Below are 22,568 nucleotides of genomic sequence, written 5' to 3' on the forward strand. Positions count from 1 at the left end.
GGTGTTGGCGCCGCTCCCGGGGCAGGTGGAGGGCGCCCCTCCCTTCCCTCCAGTCCGGGTCGGCGGCAGGCGGGGACTGCCAGCCTGCGGATCTGCTAGCTCCCCCCCCTCCCCCTCCCCGCCGATTCTGGCGCCAGGTGAGCCCGGAAGCTGGGGCTCCGCCCACAGGTGCGGAGGGGACACACCTGCTGGACCGGGCCGATCTCTAAGGCCGGCGACCGGATCCGTAGGTCCCAGAGCCAGGGTGTGGCTGGCTGCGGGCAGCGAAGGATGGCGTGGGAGCGCACTCACAGCCCTGAGCTCTTGATCCTCGCCGCAATCCAGAGAAGGGCGGACCCGGGCTAGACAGGGAGGTTGATCCCCGGGTTTAGCCTTCCACTATCAGCTAGCGGTGGGAGGGCGCCTGGGATTCTGGACTCCTGTCCTTGCTCGTGAGTCTGGTAGCTGTTAATCACGGGTGAACTGGTGAAAGAGGCTGGGGGAGCTAGCCACTCCGGGAAGGGCTTGAGGGAGAAAGAAGGCTTGGAGAAAGAAAGGATGAGGCAGGAGGAGGAGGAGGAGGAGGCGGCAGAGGCTGTCTGCCTGCGTGTGAAGCAGCCACCACATTTAGACTCAGAGTGCCCTTTGGAGTTCCTGTGTGTGTCTATTTGCTTACCAGCTAGATGACCTTAGGCAAATTATTTAACATTTCAGAGATTCTTTTGTAAATGGGAATGCTAAGTATCTATTGCTCTTACCTGGGTGCAAGTGTTGGACTCCTACTAAGTGCTCAGATAGCAGGTTTCCAGAAAAGTCACAGGCTGTCAGACCCCTGTGACACTTGCATATCCTGTTTCCACGGCTGGAAATGACTCTAACCCCCTTTGGTGATTCCCAATCCTTCCTCACCTTGAGCTATGTCTCTCCTGACCCTGGAAGCTTTGGCAAGTTCTCCACTTTCAAGCTGTTTCCCTCTGGCTCTGCTCCTCTAACAGTTATCCACATTTCTCATTTTAATTAGCAGTTATTTACTGTCTGACTCCTTCCCTACCCAAGGAGTTCTTAGATACCCCCTGGGGACTGGGTCTGAGTCCTCTCTATCTCGCCATTGTCCTGCTACCACATTGAGCCTTAGGGAGACTGGAGGGGTCAGAGCAAAGTACAGCAAATAGCAGGACTTCCCACCGGGCTTCTCAAGAGGGACTGAAACAGTCCTCGGAAAATTTCCAAGGGATGCTCCCAGATTTCTCCACCTGGTGGATGGGATGAGAATCTTTTTTTTTTTTTTTTTTTAAGATTTTATTTATTTATTCATGAGATCCAGAGAGAGAGAGAGAGAAAGGCACAGAGACACAGGCAGAGGGAGAAGCAGGTTCCATGCAGGGAGCCCGATGTGGGACTTTATCCCAGGACCCCGGGATCACACCCTGAGCCGAAGGCAGATGGTCAACCACTGAGCCACCCAGGTCTTCCCCCAAATATATATTTAAGGTTCATCCAATCTTTTTCTTTTTTTAAGATTTTATTTATTTGACAAAGAGTGTGCATGAGCAGGATCAGAGGGAAAAGCAGATCCCTCTGAGCAAGGAGCCTCACCTGGGGCTTAATGCATGACCTGAGCCAAAGGCAGATGCTCAGCCCACGGAGTCACCCAGGTGCCCCAGTCTTAGCCATTCTAATGGGTGTGCAGTGGTACCTACTGTTTTAATTTGTGATTTCCTAATGACAAATGATGCCAAGCATCTTTTCATATGCTTTTTGCCATCTGTTTATCTCCCCCACCCCAGCTTTATGGAGATGTCATTGACATATAACATACGTTAATTTTAAGGTCTATAAAAAAAAAAAGTTTAAGGTATACACTTGATGACTTGGTACATATATATTGTGAGACGATCACCACAATAAGATTAGCACCTCTATCCCCTCATATGATGACCCTATGTGTATGTGTGTGTGTGTGTGGGGGGGGGGGGGTGATAACTTCTAAGGTCTACACTCTTAGCAACTTTCAATATTACGGTTAATCATAGTTGCCATTCTGTACATTAGATCCCCAGAACTCATTTTAGAGCTGGAAATTTATACTGTTGTATATCTTCTTTAGTGAGGTGCCGGATCTTAATTGGGTTGTTTTTGTTTGTTGAGGTGAAGAGCTATTTGTGTATCTTGGATGAAATCATCCTTTATCAGATATGTGTTTCAGAAATGTTTACTCACTGCCTATGACTTGTCTTTCCATTCTCCTACAGTATCTTTTGCAGAGCAGAAGTTTTTAATTATATCAAAATTTAATGTCAAATTTTTGTCCTTCACAGACTGTGCTTTTGGTGTTGTATCTAAAAGCATATTGCCAAACCCAGGGTAGCCTAGATTAGCTCCTATATTTTCTCCTAGAAATCTTATAGTTTTATATTTTACATACAGGTCTATGTTTTTTGTTTTTTGGTTTGTTTTTTGTTTTTAGAGTGAATGGTGTAAAGGTCTGGGTCGAGATTTAAAAAAAAAAAAAATATATATATATATATATATATGGCAACCTGGGTGGCTCAGTGGTTTAGCACCGCCTTCAGCCCAGGTTGTGATCCTGGAGACCCAGGATCTAGTCCCAAGTTGGGCTCCCTGCATGGAGCCTGCTTCTCCCTCTGCCTGTGTCTCTCATGAATGAATAAATAAAAATCATATATATATATATATATATATATATATATATATATATATATATATATATATATGGGGTTCCCTGGGTGGCTCAGCAGTTTAGTGCCTGCTTTTGGCCCAGGGTGTGATCCTGGAGTCCCGGGATTGAGTCCCACATCGGGCTCCCCACAGGGAGCCTGCTTCTCCATCTGCCTCTCTCTCTGTGTCTCTCATAAATAGACAAATAAAAAAATAAAAAAAACATATCTATGTCCCAATTGTGCCAGCAACTTTGTTGCGAAGACTATCCTTTCTCCATTGAACTGCCTTTGCTTTTTTGATAAACATCAGTTAAATGTATTTGTGTAGTCTCTCTCTCTAGAGTCTCTATATATCTGTATGGTCTCTCTCTAGAGTATTCTCTCCAATTGAGCTTTTTATCTATTTAAAAACTTTCTTTTACTTAAAAAAAGATTGCATGTATTTATTCATGAGACACACACACACACACACACACACACACACACACAGAGGCAGAGACACAGAGGGAGAAGCAAGCTCCCTGTGGGGAGCACGATGGGGGACTAGATCCCAGGACCCCGAGATCACACCCTGAGCAAAGGCATATGCTCAACCACTGAGCCACCCAGGCGCCCTGATCTTTTTTTTTTTTCTTTTTTTAAAGATTCACTTATTTATTTGAGAGAGAGAACATGGGATGGGAGGGGCAGAGGGAGAGGGTGAGATAGCCCAAAGCAGGCTCTATGCTCAGTGTGGAGCTCAACGTGGGGTTCGATTCCAGGACCCCGAGACCACAGCCTGAGCTGAAACCAAGAGTCAGACACTCAACCACCTGTGCTACCCAGGCGCCTCTCTTTGTGTCCAGTCTTTTGCTAACACCCTGTCATCTTGATTACTGTCAACCGTTATCTTTTTCTGGATATGAATTTTCTGAGACAAATTTGAGAGGAGTTGAAGGAGGACCCCCGAGGTGGGCACCAGGTGCCTGAGAGAAAGGGTGGGACCACAGAGGGGGGGAGGGAGGTGGATGCTGAGGGTGGAGGGCCCTGGGCTGTGCCTCTTCTGCACCTGAAGTGCTCAGACTCCACCTGGTGGCAGTGGGACTGAATCCTCTCTCCCCACTGGGATCAGAACTTGTATGGATTCCCAGAGCCCTCGATCCTCTCCTCACTGTCCTCTTCTGATTCATCTTACACCACAGCCCGGATACATACCCTAGTGGCTGTCCACATGAGAAAGGAGCCTCCAGTGTTCTGGACTCCCAGAAGGATTCTAGTGCAGTTCAGGATCTCAGTCCTCCCAGAGACCACTCAGACTCAACATTTCTTTCATTGTGAGCTCCTCTCCCCTCGCAAGGGGCTTTTTTTGGTTACAAATGACAGAAACCAAAAAAACAAAACAAACAAACAAAAAAACAAATGACAGAAACCTGGGGCACCTGGGTGGCTCAGTGGTTGAGTGTCTGCCTTTCAGCTCAGGGCATGATCCCAGGATCCTGGGATCAAGTTCTACATCAGGCTCCCCGCAGGGAGCCTGCTTCTCCCTCTGCCTGTGTCTCTGCCTCTCTCTGTGTGTCTCTCATGAATAAATAAATACAATCTTAAAAAAAAACAACAAATGACAGAAACCCAACCCAAGCCAGCTTACAGAATGGGAATTCATAAACTCACCTAATGGAAAAGTGCAAACAGAATTATGATTTTGGGCCAGTGGGATGAGGGACTCAAATCTGTGTCTCTCCGCCTCTCCCTTGTGTTGGTTTTATTCTGAGGCCACTTCCCTGATGGCCGCCAGCAGCTCTGGGCCTGTGTCCCCCCCTCTAGCCTAGCAGCCCCAGTAGAAAGACAGTGCTTTGCTTGTGCACAACTGCATAATGAATCATTCCAAAACTTAGCGGCTTGAGACTCAAAATATTTCATTGCTCATGAATCTGTGGATCAAGAATTTGAGCAAAAAAACAAGGAAGAAAAAAAAAGAATTTGGGCAGGGCCCAGCGTGGATGCCCCAGGATGGTGTCAGATGGGCTGGAGGTGGAAGATCCAAGGTGGCCTTGCCATGTGGGCGTCCTGATTCTCTCAGTGGTTCCTCCCTCCTCATGGCCTCTCACCACCCAGTCGTCTAGCCCACATTTCTGTACACGATGGCTGGCTCCTGAGAGAACAAAGCAGAAGCTGCCAGTCCTCTTCAGGCCCGAAACAGGCACAATGTCGGTTCCTCGGCAATTCTCTTGATCGAAACAAGTCGCTGGGCCAGCCCAGACTGAATTGCAGGGAAAATAAATTCTTCCTCTTGATGAGAGGAGTGGCAGCCGAGTCACCTAGCAATAGGGCATGGGGATGGGAAGGGTTGTGCAGTCATCTGTGGAAACGAGCCATCAGGGAGAGTCGAGTCTCTTTTTCAATGAATTTGAGCGTAAGTCCTGTGTGAATTATGCTTTGGCCCTGCTTGTGTTGCATGCTCAGCCCCCACCCAACCTTAGTGGCAAGGGGAGAGTGTGTTGACCGGCTGCTTGTGGGCCAGGCACCACCCCCAGAACGGGCCATCTGGACTAGAATGATGGGAATGGGGGGCAGTTCCTCAAAGGACAACCAGGTACCAGAAGATGGGAGAGTGAGTGTGGGACTGGTTAAAACTTTACTGTCCCTTCTCCCCATCTCAGCTCAGAAAGCTTCAGTGCCCATCTGCCCCATATGGTTCCGCACTATGTGGCCTCTACTTGTTCCTCCAGCCTCTTATCACTTTTTCCATTTTGAAAAGCTAAGATTTCCTTTAAAAAAATATTTTATTTGAGAGAGAGAGAGAGAGAACACGTGCACATGAGTGGGGGAGTGGGAGGGGCAGAGGGAGCGAGTATCTTAAGCAGTGTCCATGCTTAGTGGCGACCCCGATGTTGGGCTCAATCCCAGGACCCATGACCTGAGCCGAAATCAGGAGTCGGATGTCTAACCGACTGAACCACCCAGATGTCCCCAAGATTCCAGATGGGCCCACATTCCTCTTTACTGCACCTGTGCTTCTGTGGTCTCTCCAGGTGGGCACCTGTGTCTTGCCTCTTGGTCTGGCCAGGCCCTACCTGATTTTCAAGGAATAGTCGATGCTGCCCGATGTGGAGGTCAAGAGATGAGAAATAAGACCTGAGGACTCATGTGCCCTTTCATAAAAGAATCCTCAAGGAGAATCAAAACCAATCTGATTACTTTGTTCATCAAATTTCAAATGGAAAGTGTTTTGTTTTGTTTTGTTTCGGGCAAAAAAAGACATGAGGCACCTGGGTGGCTCAGTTGGTTGAATGTCTGTCTTTGGCTTAGTCATGACCCCCAGGTCCTGCGATAGAGCCCCAAGTTGGGCCCCCTGCTCAGTAAGGAGTCTGCTCCCCTCCATGCCCCCCTCTTACTCATGTTCTCTCTCTCAAATAAATAAAAGATTTCTATACATATTTTTTAAAAATATGTTAATTGCAGCATATATTATAATGGCAAAACCTTAAAGCTACCCACACATCTTGCACTGGGAATGGATTGTAATAATCAGGATTCTTTCAGCAAGAAGTGACGAAACCCAGCTCAAGCTAGCTTTAGCACAAAAGGGAATTCAGTGGCTCAGGAAATGGGGGACTGTCCAAGGGACCCAGATGAGATGTCAGGCCCCCTCCATGTCTTGGCTCTGCTTCCCTTGGGTATGGGGGTCATTTTCTCCCACTATTGACTAGTTTCCTTCATTGCAGGGCAGGGTATGGGGGGAGGGCAGCCAAGTCTGCTTGCTTTGGACTTACATTGTTCCTGCTCTGTGACCTTGGAGGGAAGAGAAAGCTCTTTCCCAGGGGCCCAGGGAAGGAGGCTGTCTTGGCTTGGGTGACTTGTGCATTCCCGGGCCGGTCTCTGCGGGCAGAGGAATGAGGGTCCTGGGATGGACCAAACCCGGGTGAGATGGCCAGGGGGAGGCTGTCCCACTGGAACCATATGGAGTGGCGGTTCCGGAGTGGTGGTGAATTGTTGCCTAGAAGACTTTGACTGCTCTTACCAAGATGGTAAAACCTAGTTTGCTTTTTTTAAAGATTTTATGTATTCATGAGAGACACACAGAGAGAGGCAGAGACACAGGCAGAGGGAGAAGCAGGCTCCCTGTGGGGAGCCCAATGTGGGACTCAATCCCAGGACCCCGGGGTCATACCCTGAGCCAAGGGCAGATGCTCAACCGCTGAGCCACCCAGGTGTCCTGGGTTATCTTTTTTTTTTTTTTTTCTGGGTTATCTTTTTTAATGTTATTTTTATAAGTAGCAAAATGAAGAAGATAGTTCTATTTCAAAACAAAACAGGATTCGTTTGGCTACATATGTGTATCTGGCTTTCTTGAGTGGGTTGGTGAGGTACTCTCAGAGAGATTTCCGAACTCTGCAAGCCCAAAAGGATCTGGAGATGAGGGCTGGGAAGTTGGATTTCTGGTCTTGGTGTGTGTGTGTGTGTGTGTGTGTGTGTGTGATCAACAGAATTGAGGAAATGGTCTCTAGGGAAGGAGAGTTGGGTGCTAGTGGGTTATGAGCAGAGAATTTAATTCGATTCAATTTTTTTTTAAGATTTTGCTTATTTATTTGAGAGAGAGAGAGAGAGAGGGAGGGAGAGTGCAAACAAGGGAGCACAAGCAGAGGGAGCAGGGGCAGGCAGAGGGAAAGGGAGAAGCAGACTCCCTGCTGCGTAGGGAGCCCACATGGGCTGGACCCCAGGACCCCAAGATCATGACTCAAGCCAAAGGCAGATGCCTAACCAATTGAGCCACCCAGGTACGCCTCTTTTTTAATATTTTATTTACTTATTTGACAGAAAGAGAGAGAGCACAAGCAGGGGGAGTGGCAGGCAGAGAGAGAAGCAGACTTCCCTGCTGAGCAGGGAGCCCGATGTAGGGCTTGATCCCAGGACCCTGAGATCATGACCTGAACCAGAGGCAGACGCTTCATGAACTGAGCCACCCAGGCGCCCTAATTTGGTTTAATTTCTAAAATATTAAGCATGTATTATATGCCTGACCTGTCCCAGAACTTTGGGATAGATACATCAGTGAACAAAACATAAAGATCCTGCCACCAGGAAGTTTATTATTTAACATGAAAACATAACTATAAACATAATTTATTGATTTAACAATAAATGTTTTGCTATTTTTTAAAATGAGATTTATTTGCTCATTTTAGAGAGAGAGTAAGAGAGCAGTGGTAGGGGCAGAGGGAGAGGGAGAGAAGTAGATTCCCTGCTGAGCGGGGAGCCCGACATGGGGCTTGATCCACAACCCTGAGATCATGACCTGAGCCGAAACCAAGAGTCGGATGCTTAACTGACTGAGGTACCCAGGCGCCCCGACATTTTAGTATAAGGAATGTTTGCAGGGCACCCGGGTGGCTCAGTCGGTTGAGTGTCTACTTTCAGCTTAGGTCATGATCCCCGAGTCCTGGGATCCGATCCCAAGTCAGGCTCCCTGTTCAGCGGGGATCTGCTTCTCCCTCTCCCTCTGCACTACCCTCTGCTTCTGCTCTCTCTTTTTGTGAAATAAATAAATAAAATCTTAAAAAAGAAAAAAGGAATGATTGCTTATGGGAAAGAAGGTGGGTTGGGAATGCCGCGTGGGGCTGCAGCCTGCAATTTTTGAGTGGTGGGGCAGGCCTCACTAGAAGCGTCTGAGCAGCAGCTTGGAGAGGTGAAGGACGTCCGGATGGGGATGTCTAGGGAGGCAGGCTTCCAGACAGCATGTGCTACCAATGCTCTGCAAGTGGGGGGGGGGGGGGGGGGGGCGCGACGGAGGGTAGATGGGTAGTGGTGGTGCCTGGTTGTTCATTGGGAGAATTTTGCTTTTCACTTGGAGGAGAAAATGGTTCAAACGCCATTATCCCAGTTTTCTGGCTTTTCTTTCTAGTGCCTTGTTTGTGTGTGTGTGCGTGCATGGGAAGATCTAGAAAGAGTGGCACCTGGGCATAGGCAGAGGCCCCCGGATTTCAAAACTGCCCTTGGATCTTCCACCCACTAGCCTGCATCCCAGCTGGGGTGTGGCTGGTTCCACCCCCTCGGTTGTTTTTACAGCCCCCCCCCCCGGATTCAGCACCCCAAGCACAGAGCAAATTCGAAGTGAGAGGGTCCCCTACCCACGCAGCGCCAGGGGTACCGACTGTCAGTCCATGGGGAATGGACATCAGGGCATCCCAGTAGGAGAAGGAGAGTCGGGGGCTGGGACCCACACAGAGGGAGTCTGAGTACAGTGAGCAGGCAGGGGTCCCAGCAAATGTCACAGGCCCACCTGGAGGAGACGGGTCTCCTCTCCTGCCGGCTCCCGGGCCCTCTCCCCCTGCTCCCCCCCATACACACATGCACACACGCCTGACACAATGGACGGGTGGGGCTGAGGAACTGGCTTCCTCTAGAGATCTCAATCTGGGCCCTTGATTCCCGCCCCAGAAACACAGGAACAGACATTTGGAGACCTGGCCCCACACTTGTCGCTCCCAGGGATAGTAGGCAGGACAGGCTGAAAGTAGAAACTGCTTCCAGAAAGATAAAGGTAAGTTTTGGGGGGTGGGGGCGCACTCTGGCAGAGCTAGGGAGGGAGAATCCTGGGTGGGGGTGGATCTTGGTGTGAAATAATGGACCCACTCACACCCAGGGGGACAGGTCAGCAGCTAAAGGGACAGGCCATCATGTCAGGTGCAGGACAGATGGTCAGACATGTCGTGGAGGGACACACACGATCCTCTAGCTGACAGAGGTGTCCAGCACCCCTGCCCAGCCCTGTGCCATTGCTACCTGGTCCTCACCCCAGCCCCTGCGAGCCCCCGGTCTACACCGCAGTGCAGACTGAGCGGGTGCATACGGCACCACCCATGCTCCAGGCCCGAGATTCAGCCTTTCCCCAGACCCTCGGGATCCTGGGTCCCTCACATCTTCCAAAGCCCTAGTGTGCGCATGTGGAGTGTGGTGTGGTTTGGGGGGGGGGGGTGTCCGGTTGGGAGGAGGATCCGATTCCTGTTTCCTGCCCCTACTCACTCAGCCCTGGAAGGACAGAGGGGAGAGGACCGGAGGGTAAGTGCTTGGGTCCGAGTACCTAGGTCCCTGAGAGACAGTCCCGAGTGGGGGGTGGGAAAGGAAGTAAAGGCAGGTACCTGTGGGGGGGTGAAGGGGGGGGAGGAATCCCTGCGGGGGGCCAAGGCTGGGAGGAGGCCGAGGGCCAGTGAGGACACTGCCCGGGCCACCTAAGGAGCTTCCTGCCAGAACACAGAGGCCATTGAGCTGCAAGACTCACAGCCTCCGGCCCCCAGCCCCCACCCGGCATCCTTTCTCCAGAACCCAGTCTGGGGCCTGGAGGGGTCTGACTGTCCAGTCCAGTCCTGTGTTCACTCCTCTGCGAGTTTCCCCCCACCCCCCAGCCTTCTCGGGATTGCCGCCGCCTGCCCGCAGGAGGCGAAGCCCAGGTGCCAGCGTCCTGGCCTCCCTGGTCCTCATCTTCTGTTGGGTCTCCAGACCACCCACCTGCCTCCTGGAGGGACCCAGGCTGCCACTGGGGCCTCTCTGGCCAGACTGGTGGTGGCAGCGGCGGTGGGGGGCGGGGGACGGGGAGCAAGGAGGGATGAGGACGGGGCAGGACAGACCATGCTCGGGGCCTTCTGGTCTCTTGGGGTCAGAGGCTCCAGGAATCTTCAGGGCAGGAAAAGGAGACTAAAAATAATCCGGAAAGGGAGAGTCCGGAGAGAGGAACTGGGAAATGGGGGGCGGAGGGCCGGCGGGAGCAGGGAAATAGTGATGCATCCCTCGCTGCCCAGCTCCGCGCCTGCGCACACGGGCCCCACGCGGACAGCGCCCCACACGCCCGCCCCCGCTTCTGCTCCCCCCTCCCCGCTCCGGACCTGTGCCTCCCCACCCCCACCCCGGACACGTGCCCCTGGGCACCCACTTCTCCCCCGGACCTGAGCCCCCTCCCCCGACACACGCCCTCCACCCCTCCCCCCGGACACGCGCCCCCGCCTCCCCACCTCTCCCCACCCCGCACATGCGCCCCCGCCCACCCAGAGCTGTGCGCTCTCAGTGCATCTCAGGGCATCCCTGCAGATGGCACACACGCACGCGCACACACACCCGCGCACACACAGAGCTCAGCAGCTAGACGCGCGTGGCCACAGGGCAAGCCCCCATGTCCCCGACATTTCCAGTTCTCATGTACCCGGGCCTCCCACCCCCACCCCCCGATGTGGGTCTCTAACTGGGCGCCCCCATGCCCGCCTCCCTATCTCCTCTGGCCCGAGGCTAGCACCTGAAGCCCAAAGACAGACACGCAGGCCAGACCTGGAAGGCGCGGGGGTGGCGGGGGTGGTGGTGAGAGGGGCCCACCGAGCCGGTGGAGATGAGAAAGGGGCAGACGGAGGGCACCCGCCTTCCCTCCTGCCCCTGACGTCCTGCCCGTTTGCTGCCCAACAATTTCTGTTCAGAGGCCTCAGTCTACCCACGGAGGGGGGGCGCTAAGGGTCTCTTTCTCCCTCCCTCCTCCTCAGGGGATGACTCCAGCAGAGGACCCCACTCCTTTGAAGAGCCCAGAGGGAGATGTCAGCCCAGTCTCTTCCTGCAGCGACACCCCCTACGCAGAAGCCCCCTCGGATCATCCGCCCCCGTCCCCCTTCTCGGCCCCGGGCTGCCGCGTCCCCAGGGCCCCACCACAACGGCTCCTCCCCACAGGAACCTGCCCTCACCTCCAATGACGCGGGGACCCCAATGTGCACCCCCATCCACTGGGACTCCCCGGCCGCATCTCTCAAGCCCCCTGCTCTCCTGCCCCCGTCAGCTTCTAAAGCCAGCCTGGACTCCCAGACTTCCCCAGATTCGCCTTCCAGCACCCCTAGTCCGGCATCCAGGCGCTCCGTCTCCCCAGAACCTGTTCCCAGGTCTCCGGTGCCTCCACCCAAACCCTCCGGGTCACACACCCTGCCCCTGCTCCCCACAGTGGGGGTACCAGCCCAGGGAGGCTCTGCCTCGGCCCCAGGCACTGTGAGGAGACTGGCTGGCAGGTTTGAGTGGGGGGCTGAAAGCAGGGTCCAGGCTGCCGATGCCCTGGAGCTGGGTCCCCAGGGGGCAGCGGATGTAAATGGGGAAAGAGAGGCTCCACAGGTCAACCTTGGCAGCAGTGGGTCCCAGGAGAATGGCACTCTGGGTAAGTGCGTCGTGGGGCACTGCTGGAGGGGGTGCCCATCTAGCGCACCTTTCTTGTTTCCAGTGCTTTAAGATGGGGCATTTGCAGGGGTATATTTGTTTTTTTAAGATTTTATTTAATAAGGGCAGCCTGGGTGGCTCAACGGTTTAGCACTGCCTTCAGCCCAGGGTGTGATTCTGGAGTCCCTGGATCGAGTCCCATGTTGGGCTCCCTGCATGGAGCCTGCTTCTCCCTCTGCCTGTGTCTCTGCCTCTCTCTCTCTGTGTCTCTCATGAATAAATAAATAAGATATTTAAAAAAAAAGATTTTATTTATTCATTCAGAGGCAGAGACACAGGCAGAGGGAGAAGCAGGCTCCCCTCGAGCCCAATGGGGAATTCGATCCCAGGACCCCGGGGTTCACGACCTAAGCCCAAGGCAGATGCTCAAACCCTGAGCCACCCTGGTGCCCCCAGGGCTACATTCTTACACAATAGCTTCCATGTTTGGAAAGTCGGTTTCAGTAATTTGTTGTGGTCTGAAGACAGGCAGGTGGAGGAGATAGATGCCTGGGGCTGGACCCCTGAGTTCCCCTGCTGGACGGGTTCAGGGAGGGAGGAGGCCAGGGCAGGGTGGGGCCAGGCCCCAAGGGTCTCCTCCTTAGATTCCCCCCCCTGTCTCCCACAGATGCTGGCCTAGCCTGCCCTCCCTGCTGCCCCTGTGTCTGCCACATAGGCCGGCCTGGCCTGGAGCTTCGCTGGGTGCCCGTGGGGGGCTATGAGGATGGCCCCAGGGCCTTCTGCCGGGCCTCCCCACTGAGGGCCTCCCGCTCCCGTCCCAACCCTCCCAGCATCAGTCTCCCCCCAGTCGTCCTTACGTCCTACCGCTCCACAGCTGAGCGCAAACTCCTACCGCCCCTGAAAGCCCCCAAACCAACTTGGGTCAGGCAGGACATCGCCATCTCTGGGGACCCCCCCAAGCCGGATCTCGATCTGCCCTCGGAAGATGGAATCCAAACAGGTACAGGGCCTAGGGTAGTGGGCCTCTGGGTTGGGAAGGGAAGGGGTGGAGGTAGAGAGGTGGAAAAGCCAACCACCTACAACCCTCAATGGGCCTGGGGGGCTCTCTGTTCCTCCACCAGCTGCTGCCCTGGGGCTGCCCTGGGTTATGGTCTCTGCTGGGGCTGGAGTTGGGAGTTCTGGGCTGGGGATCCTGGAGGTCTGTTCTCTTCACTCCGGGCTCTCTCTCTCTCTCCAGGGGACAATCCTGATGAAGCTCCTCCAAGCGCTCCTCCAGCACCCGTGGAGGGCAGGTACCAAACATCCACAGCCTTATTCCTACCCCAGAGCAGACGAAGCTTCAGGCCCCGCTCAATGCCACCTTCCCCTACCTTGAGTCTCTAGAGCAATTGTCTACAAGTCCATTTGGCTCCAGAAACACCACTTCTGTGTATCTGGCCTTGTTGATCATTTTGCTTATTTTATTTTTAAAAAGTGATTAATTTGAGAGAGAGAGAGCATGAACACGTGTGCACTAGCAGGGGGAGGGCCAGGGGGAGAAGGAGAACCAGGCACCCCGATGGGCAGGGAGGTGGCCCTGGGGCTCCATGTGATGTCATGGCAGGTAGGGCTTCATCCCAGAACCCTGAGATCGTGACCCTAGCCAAAGGCAGACGCTTAACCGACCGAGCCACCCAGGCGCCCCTTGTTAATCATTTTAGGGTCACCACCCCCATCAGAGCTAGTTTGGGCTCATTCCCTTATTCCACACTGCTGGTGTGAATTCTCCTAGGTTGGTCAGGGAGGTGTGAGTTTGGGTTTGATCTCGCTAAGTCTCACTGAGGACATCCCAGACAATGGTTTCAAACGTGAGAAACTGGAGAGAGAGGCTTGAGATCCTGGGAGGGGATGGGGCCCGCCCGCTATGGGGCCTCACACACAACAGGCTCATAACTGAGTTGTGCGTGTGCACTTGGGTGAGAGTCCCTGCAGATGACCTGCATGGGAGTTGTGCACTCATTCATACTATCATATGAATAGTGCCTCTGGGAGGTAACTGGTGGCTCTGGGCCCTCCATCCCTTTCTCTCTGCAGGGACAAGGAGGAACTGGAGGAGCTGAAAGAGCAGAACTGGGAGCTGCCCCTGCAAGATGGTGAGGGCCTCTGGACCTGGGGGACCCCCCCCCTGGTGTGACCAGCAAGCAGCTGGGAGGGGTTCTGAGGTGCTGGGCGTCCCTGATGTGCCCCGTCTGCTCCCCAGAGCCCCTGTACCAGAACTATCGGGCAGCTGTGCTATCAGAGGAGCTCTGGGGAGTCAGTGAGGATGGGTGTCCGTCTCCCACAAATCCCGGTGAAGCTCCCACCTTCGCTCGGCCGCCTGGACCTCGCAACACACTGTGGCAGGAGCTTCCGGCTGTGCGAGCCAGTGGCCTCCTGGACACGCTCAGCCCCCAGGAGAGGCGCATGCAGGAGGTGGGGGCCTGCCTGGGCTTGGGCCAGGGAGGAGGAGGGTGGGACTCCGGTTCTGGGCTGCCTGGAGCTGGGCTTTCCACTACTGCCTCCCTCCTCAGAGCCTGTTTGAGGTGGTGACATCTGAGGCCTCCTACCTGCGCTCCCTGCGGCTACTGACAGACACCTTCGTGCTGAGCCAGGCTCTACGGGACACGCTGACCCCCCGGGACCACCACACCCTCTTCTCCAATGTGCAGCGAGTCCAGGGTGTCAGCGAGCGGTCAGTGGGGTCCTGTCCTCGCAGCCCACCAGAACTCGGGCTGCTGGGCACTCCTGTAGTTTTCTGCTTGTCCCAGGTCTTCCCTTCCACACGCCCAGTTAGTGCTCAGCTCTTGGCTCAAACACCCGGGACACCCAGCTCTCTGCTCTGCCTCCTTCAGGTTTCTAGGGACACTACTGTCCCGAGTGCGGTCTTCCCCCCACATCAGCGACCTGTGTGACGTGGTGCATGAGCACGCTGTGGGGCCCTTCTCAGTGTATGTGGATTACGTGCGGAATCAGCAATACCAGGAGGAGACCTACAGCCGCCTCATGTGAGTGTGCGGGGGGAGCTGTGTGGGAGGAAGCCGGGGAGCAGGGCTGGGGGCCTGGCTGGGCAGGCAGGGGAGCCAGGGCCTGGAGGTGGACTGTTTTCCCAGGGACACGAATGTGCGCTTCTCTGCCGAGCTGCGGCGCCTGCAGAGCCTCCCGAAGTGCGAGCGGCTGCCCCTGCCCTCCTTCCTGCTGCTGCCTTTTCAGCGCATTACGCGGCTCCGCATGCTGCTGCAGGTGCCTGTCCTGGTGGGGAGGGGGGCCTCTTTGCCCCACACCAGACCCCATGTCGGGGTGGTGGGGAACCCTGCTCCAAGCCTCCTGCCAGGCTTCTCAATCCAGGACCCACCAGGCCTCCCTGGAGCTAACCACATATCTCATCAGGCAGCTTGCATGCCATGAAGGTGGCCCTGGCTGGAGACACCAGTTCTGGACTTTGCTCTGCCACCACTTGGCTGAGGGGCCTTGGGCAGGTCCCTTTCCCTCTCTCAGGGGTCTTGGGGGAATGTGGGGAGTGATCTTTGGACTGTCCCACTGTGTGCCTTCCCAGCAGGGGTGATGTCACTCCCAAAGGGGCAAAAATTAGTTCTCTGGGGGTGTGAAACTCTTAGCTATGCTGATGTTGATGGTACTCCCACGGCCACATACATAGGCGCACAGCGTATTTGGGGTATTAAAATTTCATGGCTGGTGGGACACCTGGAGAAAACACGTCTAAAAGAGCTCCATGGGACCCCTGGGTGGCTTAGCGGTTGAGTGTCTGCCTTCAGCTCACGGCGAGACCCCGGGGTCCTGGGATTGAGTCTCACATCGGGCTCCCCGCAGGGAGCCTGCTTCTCCCTCTGCCTGTATCTCTGCCTTTCTGTGTGTCTCTCATGAATAAATAAATAAAGTCTTTAAAAAAAAAAGGGTTCCTTGATGAAGTGATGCTGAGGCGTGGGGGGTAGGAGGAAGGTTGAAACTCTTTCATGGCAAAGTAGAAACTTCTCCCCAAACCAGGTGATCCGGTGTGAGGAGGCCACATCTAGATTACCAGCATTTTTTTTTTTTAATTTTAAAGATTTTATTTGTTTATTCCTGAGAGACACACAGAAAGAGGCAGAGACACAGGCAGAGGAAGCAGGCTTCCTGCGGGGAGCCCGATGTGGAACTCGATCCCAGGACCCTGGGATCACGCCCTGAGCTAAAGGCAGACGCTCGACCACTGAGCCACCCAGGGCCCCGAACCCAAGCACTGTGAACCACTCTGCTATATTGTTTGTGCTAAGAGTTGTGGTTGACGATGATTAAAGCAGTAGCAGCCCTCTTTCTTGGTATTTGCCGTGTGCCGAGGACTATGGCGAGTACTTTGTGTCTTTTTACCTTGTTGAATCCTCACGGCAGTGCTGTTGGTATGCTAGGTGGGTATTAATTATTCCCACCTGACAGATGGGGAACACTGAGGCTCAGGGAGGTAACTTGCCACGCTTGGGGTTGTGCAGAACCAGTGAGTGGTGAGGTCCCCCTGCCTCGTTGAGGCAGCCCTGTGACCCCAAACTAAGCATTTTGTCAAGCCAGGCAGGACCCTCTGAACTGAAGCCCCTCCTTGTCTCCAGAATATCCTGCGCCAGACAGAGGAAGGGTCCAGCCGCCAGGAGAATGCACAGAAAGCCCTGGGTGCTGTCAGCAAGGTGGGCAGGAGGGATGCTTGGGGACCTGGGACTGGGGGGTGGGGAGGTGACGTGACCAGGCAGACAAGTGGTCGGTAGGGGTGCAGCCAGTAAGGGTGGGTGACTCGGCTTCCCTGACCCCAGATCATTGAGCGGTGCAGCGCCGAGGTGGGGCGCATGAAGCAGACAGAGGAGCTGATCCGGCTCACGCAGAGGCTGCGCTTTCACAAAGTCAAGGTTGGTCCCTGCCCCGGCCCCCCCCCCCCCCCCCCCCCCCCCCCCCCGTCCTCTCTCCTCCCCTCCCCTCCCCTCCTGTATCTGCAACAAGCCAGAACCACCGCCTGCTCCTCCACAGGCCCTGCCCCTGGTGTCCTGGTCCAGGCGCCTGGAGTTGCAGGGGGAGCTGACCGAGTTAGGGTGCCGGAGGGGGGGTGTGCTCTTCACCTCACGTCCCCGCTTCACCCCCCTCTGCCTGCTGCTCTTCAGTGACCTGCTGCTCATCACTCAGCCCAAGAGGTGGGTCCCAGGGAGGGAGGGTGCCCAGGCTGATGTCGGGAGGGGGGGTCCAGCGGGTGCCCGTTCTCCATCTCAACTGCCTCTTTCCCGGGCAGCGGGCAGCGGCTACAGGTTCTGGACTATGCCCACCGCTCCCTGGTCCAGGCCCAGCAGGTTCCGGACCCGTCTGGACCCCCTACATTCCGCCTCTCCCTTCTCAGCAACCACCAGGGCCGCCCCACCCACCGGCTCCTACAAGCTTCATCCCTGTGAGTCGTGTCTCCTTTGGGGAAACACCCCCCTGCCCCAGACCCTCACTTGGCTTCTCAGAGCCCGCCCCCCTCTTCCTCAATCTCCCCAATCTGCAGCCCTGATTATCCCAGCACTGTCTATCCCTGGTTCAAACATGACCCTTCCCTGTGTCCCCAACCAGATCAGACATGCAGCGTTGGCTGGGAGCTTTCCCCACCCCGGGTCCCCTTCCCTGCTCCCCAGATACCGTCTATGAGGACTGTGGTGAGTGTCCCCCAGAGGGGAGGTGGTGGGGAGAGGCAAGGCTTCTGGGGAAAATGAGAGAGAAGCCAAGAAGAATCTCGATCCCACTGCATGTCACTCACCCCCAACCAGACTGCTCCCAGGAACTGTGTTCGGAGCCTTCTGCGCCGGCCAGGACTGAGGGACGAGGTCTGGAGTCCAGGGCTCCCCCCAGGCACCCGCTCAAGAGCCCCGAAGGTGAGAGATTCTTGTAGCTATTCCTTCGGTGATTTTTTTTTCTTTGAAGATTTTATTTATGAGACACACACAGAGAGAGGCAGAGACACAGGCAGAGGGAGAAGCAGGCTCCCTCCGGGGAGCCCGATGTGGGACTCCATCCCAGGGCCCTGAGATCACCACTTGAGCTGAAGGCAGACGCTCAACTGCCAAGCCACTGTTGTTAGCATCTTAACATGAGTTTCAAAATAATTTCTCAAGTGTGAGCAGTATTTGTTGTCCAGGCATTTTTTGTGGTGTGTGTGTGTGTGTGTGTGTCCAGAAATAAAATTCAAACCTGTAGTGGGAGAGATAATCAAATAGAAAATACTAATATTGGGGTTCCTGGGTGGGTCAGTGGTTGAGCATCTGCCTTCTGCTCAGGGCATGACCACAGGGTCCTGGGATCGAGTCCCGAATAGGGCTCCCCACAGGGAGCCTGCTTCTCCCTCTGCCTGTGTCTCTGCCTCTCTCTGAGTGTCTCTTATTAATAAATAAGTAAAATCATGAAAAGAAAAGAAAAGAAAAGAAAAGACTAGTATGGTATGGAGAGATTGATATCTAGATATTGGCCTAGATCAGGAGTGAGCAACCTGTGGCCTAAGGGCTAACTCTGACCTGTGTTTGTAAATAGTTTTATCGGAACACAGCCACACCCGTCTGTTTTCATATGATCTGAGTGCTTTTGTCTTCTATGTGCTTAACTACTATGTTGAGTAAGCCTGAAAGCCTGAAAAATCTACTATCTGGCCATTTATAGAAAAAGTGTACTGACTCCTCATCTAGATAGTATTTGAAGGTAGATCAGTAAAAAGATTTTTTGTAAAGATTTTATTTATTTATTCCTGAGAGACAGAGAGAGAGGCAGAGACACAGGCAGAGGGAGAAGCAGGCTCCCTGGAGAGAACTTGATGTGGGACTTGATCCCAGGACCCTGAGCCAAAGGCAGACATTCAAGCACTGAGCCACCCAGGTGCCCCAGCAAAAAAGATTTTTGTTGGGGTTCAGTATGGTATTTTGTTAGAGGCATTGGAAATCTTGGAATTATCGTTAAATATCAATTGCAGAAACCACCCATGATTGTTAACAGTCCAATACTCTACCAATAGAAATAGCAAAATAAATAAGGCCAGTGTTTTGAAATTCTTCATCATGAGTCCTGATCATGGGTTCTGGTCTCCATAGTCTTATAGCTTGTCTCGCCTTTCCTCCCCAGCCATGACCCATCTCTGACTTCTGCACTCGAAACAAGTTTCCTTTTCATCCCGTTCTCACTGTCACGTTATTGATATCATTGACTAGCAAATGAACATTCAGTACGTGCTTTCTTCACAGAACCTCTGGGTGACAGCATACAGCCTGTAGGTTCTAGAATAGCTGAGGTATGAAGATGGGCCTGAAAATGATGAGGCACATGGTGTCTGGGGGAAAAGTGTCTTGGAACAGAGACAGGAGTCAGTGCAAAGGCCCTGCTGGCCGGTGTGTTTGAGGAACAGTAAGGAAGCCATTGTGGTAGAGGGAGTGAAAAAGAGGGGACAGGGCAGGTGAGGTCACAGAGGTACCGGCGATCAGACTATGCAGGTCCTCGTTGGGTCTGTAAGAACTCCGGCTCTCCCTCTGAGTGAACTGAGTGCCCGCTGCAGGGCTGGACAGAAGGGACCCCCGCATCCTCTGTTGCTGCAGTGACCTCTACTTCTCATGTCACATCTTCTGATGCTCCAGGCTTCTCCAGTGATCCCCACACTCACTGTGACCCTTGGGCATTAGACCCCATCAGACCCCCTTCCTTTCCTTCCTCTCCCTTGCCTTGGCTCCACTTGGGCCCCTTATCTCTCCTTCCCCAGGCTGGCTGAAGGGGTTTCCTGGGGCCTTCCCTGCCCAGTTGGTGTGTGAAGTCACAGGAGAACACGAAAGGAGGAAGCACCTGCGCCAGCACCAGAGGCTCCTTGAGGCTGTTGGACCCTCTTCAGGCTCTCCCAGTGCCCCCCCACCCTAATGCAGGCTGGGCGGCGGCGGTGGTGGTCACAGGTTGGGACAGCCGGCACCCGGTGCGCGTGGAGAGGACCAAGCTTGTCCATCTTACCGGATTAGCTGTCAGTGGAAAAGCTACCTCTCTTGGCCACCAAAAGGGATCGAGCTTCAGGAGGAGGAGCCAATGAAAACAAGGCTGCCGGGCCTACCGGTGATGGAGACTGAGGATGGCTCGAGTGGGTGGCCCACGGAGACAGAGCAGCCAATGGTGCTGAGCTGGCCGAGCCACTGGCCCAGGAGTATCTCTGTTCCGCTCACGGCCATGAAGACCAAACTGGGTCAATAAAGTTTTACAAACGGAGACAAAGTCTGAGGATAAACTAGCCAACGGCAACGAGCAGGGTGGTGCTCTGGGCCCAAGAGGCGGGTGGTGACCCTGCTTGGTTCTGTAGCAATGACTGTCCTGCCCTTTGGGTATGGGGAGCGCTGGGTTCCATTCCTGGGGTGACCCCTCTGCCCTCTCAAGCCACTTCCTTTCTCCTAGAAGGATCCAGAGCGTGTGTCTGAGAGTCAGTGTGTGTGTGTGCGTGTGCACAGGTCTCTATGTATCAGGGCAGGTGGTCCTGCTGGACGTGATGTGTGTGTGTGGTCTCGCCCCCTCCCAGATGACTGAGTGCTCCATTTCTTTCTTCACCCCCTGCTTTTCTTATTATTTTCTCCAAGGAGTCAGGAGGTCTGAGCTCAAGAGGGGTGTGCTGGGTGTGGCTAGAGTCGGGGATGAGCAGCCTGAGTTCTGGGCCAGGGACCCACAGCAGCTGGAGGGTGAAGCTGCGGACCGGCCACGCAGCCCGGTGGAGGAGCCCGAGGACTTGAAGATGGCCAGTAGCTGCGGCCTGAAGCCCCCTGAAGCTTCCTCGCCCCAGACTCGGCCTCCAACCTGCTTGAACTGGCACCAGTTATCCAGCCTCAGCTTTGGGCTTTGGACTGGCTTTGGGCCCCAGGTTTGGGTGAAGAAACAGGAGCTATGGCTCGCGGGCTGGCCAGTGAAGGCTCTCCTGCCTCCGTCCTGGACCTCTCACCAGCAACGCTGGGGCGAGCAGTGGAGGGAGCACAGAGAGCCAGTGTGGTGCCCCCCACCCCCCAGCATCTCCTTCCAGGGGAGAAACTGTCCTGATGCCAGAAGGAGGGGAGGGATTGAGCCAGCGCGGAGCCGGCAGCTGCTGGCGAGGGAGGACCTTGGCCTCGCACCAGGCCTTCCCTGAGCTGGGCTGTCCCGCTGTCCCTTCAGCTCATATATGGCAGCCAGCCCAGGACAGCAACTGCACGCCAGCCATAGGAGATGCAAAGACTCTGGGAAGCCGGGGAGGGAGAAAGTGACTGGCATTTGGCCATCTGGGACTTTGCACAGTGCGTGGCATACCAGAAACCCTCAATAAATGTTGGCGGCCCTGTAGTGAGCAGAGTGTGTGCTTAAAGGAAAGGTGGTTTCCAAATGTGGCTTTGGAAGCGGATGGGGCTGCTCGGAAAGAGATTCTCTGAGACTGAGGGTCAGTTTGCTGGGGCCTGGGGCTGGGGGACCGGGAGCACCTCTGTGTGATGCAATCCAATCCTACACCTGTTTCTGGAGTGCCTTCTCTGTACCAGGCACTGTTCTAGGACATGGGGATACAGAGATGAAAAGGACCAGGGTCCTGCCCTCAAGGAGGGAAGGACAAGAAGGAAGCAGCCCCGGGAAGATCTGGGCAAAGAGCCTTCGAGAGGTGGCAATAGGGAGACTGAAGTCCAGGAAGAGGTGGCAGTGGTCATAGAAGGGAGCTGGTGCACACTGTGCTCCTTCATGTTTCCCGGCATGAAGCACCGCCGGAGCTGGGAAAGGGTGGAGGTGGGCAGTGAGGACCACGGTGCAGGATGGAGAGTGTGGATGGGACAAGAAATGAGGCTGGATTGTGGGGAGGTGACAGAGGTGGCACCTGAGGCAATGAGGTGCAGGTGGGGACAGTGAGAAAGCTGGGCCCCTTGGGGGGAGTCTCTCTGCCAGTCAATAAGCCCTTCCTCTACCCACAGCCGGGCTCCTATGTGAGGCCTGCACTTCTGGGGAGTCTATCCTGAAGATAGGAAAGGGGCTGATGGGTCCTTGCACTGGCCCTTTGAAGGCATCTGGTCAACATCGTGGTGGCAGAAGGTCATGGCCACAAGGAACAGGTGGATGAGAAGAGCTGTGCCCCCTTCTCTGCAGAGCCGGCTGGCTAGCTCTCCCCTCCTCTCCTAGCCCCACCGAGCCCTCCCGCCCACTCCCTGCGATCTTGTCCAGCGCTCCTCAGCCTGGCATCTCTGTCCCCCTCCCTCCCTCCTTCCTCGCAGGGCTCGCCTTCCTCTCTTCAGCAACAGGGGTACTGATGGCGATGGCTCCTGCTCTCAGGCTTGGCCAGCTCGCCAGGCAGGCATGCCATCCGGTGCCGGAGGACACGTCCTCCCACGGCTCCTCACCTGCCTGGCTCCCCAGTACGCCCAGACCAAACTGCGGGCTCCACGACAGGCACTCCCCGGTCCCCCCACCTCTCCACTGCCCCGCCCTGCTCATGCCCCTGCCCCCCCACCCCCCCTGCCGTCTCCATCTCCCACTGTGTTCTGGGCCCCAGCAGAAGTTTCACATGTCAGCTTCGCCTTCATCACCATCGAGGTCTGGGGCATGGCTCTTGGCTTCACTCTTCTGTCTGTGAAGCACTAACCTAAATCTCGATGGAAATTATGCCACCCACCCTCCGGAGAACACAGATTCACTTTTTTTTTTTTTTTGCTATTTGTAAAATACAATCTCCCTTCTCTTTTTAAAAGATATATATATAGGGGATCCCTGAGTGGCTCAGCG

At 54.8% G+C, this 22,568-nt stretch overlaps 1 protein-coding gene across 3 annotated transcripts; it reads left to right on the forward strand.

The window, feature by feature from the left end:
* Window positions 1-6,471: 6,471 nt before the first annotated feature.
* Window positions 6,472-21,152, forward strand: ARHGEF15 (Rho guanine nucleotide exchange factor 15). Of its 3 annotated transcripts, XM_038536825.1 has the most exons (17): window positions 6,473-6,667; window positions 9,078-9,180; window positions 11,162-11,814; window positions 12,481-12,813; window positions 13,051-13,105; window positions 13,887-13,945; window positions 14,053-14,264; window positions 14,363-14,523; window positions 14,684-14,836; window positions 14,942-15,071; window positions 16,430-16,504; window positions 16,628-16,720; window positions 16,839-16,999; window positions 17,095-17,247; window positions 17,412-17,494; window positions 17,606-17,710; window positions 19,573-21,152. In XM_038536825.1, exons 3-17 carry the CDS (start codon window positions 11,211-11,213, stop codon window positions 19,722-19,724), a joined length of 2,529 nt encoding a protein of 842 aa, XP_038392753.1. In that variant the 5' UTR covers window positions 6,473-6,667; window positions 9,078-9,180; window positions 11,162-11,210; the 3' UTR covers window positions 19,725-21,152. The 3 variants fall into 3 exon arrangements, with proteins under 3 accessions (XP_038392755.1, XP_038392753.1, XP_038392754.1); XM_038536827.1 differs by lacking the exon at window positions 9,078-9,180 and having other exon boundaries at window positions 6,472-6,667; XM_038536826.1 differs by lacking the exons at window positions 6,473-6,667; window positions 9,078-9,180 and adding an exon at window positions 9,652-9,698.
* Window positions 21,153-22,568: the final 1,416 nt, after the last annotated feature.

Source organism: Canis lupus, chromosome 5, assembly GCF_011100685.1.
Source record: "Canis lupus familiaris isolate Mischka breed German Shepherd chromosome 5, alternate assembly UU_Cfam_GSD_1.0, whole genome shotgun sequence".
Taxonomy (NCBI): Eukaryota; Metazoa; Chordata; class Mammalia; order Carnivora; family Canidae; genus Canis; species Canis lupus.

Bases quoted from the DNA above. Each gene is read 5' to 3' on its own strand.
- ARHGEF15 (XM_038536827.1), top strand. From the start codon at position 11,211: ATGTCAGCCCAGTCTCTTCCTGCAGCGACACCCCCTACGCAGAAGCCC. The intron at 12,814-13,050 runs GTACAGGGCCTA...CTCTCTCTCCAG, and splicing joins GGAAGATGGAATCCAAACAG to GGGACAATCCTGATGAAGCT. The intron at 13,106-13,886 runs GTACCAAACATC...TTCTCTCTGCAG, and splicing joins CCAGCACCCGTGGAGGGCAG to GGACAAGGAGGAACTGGAGG.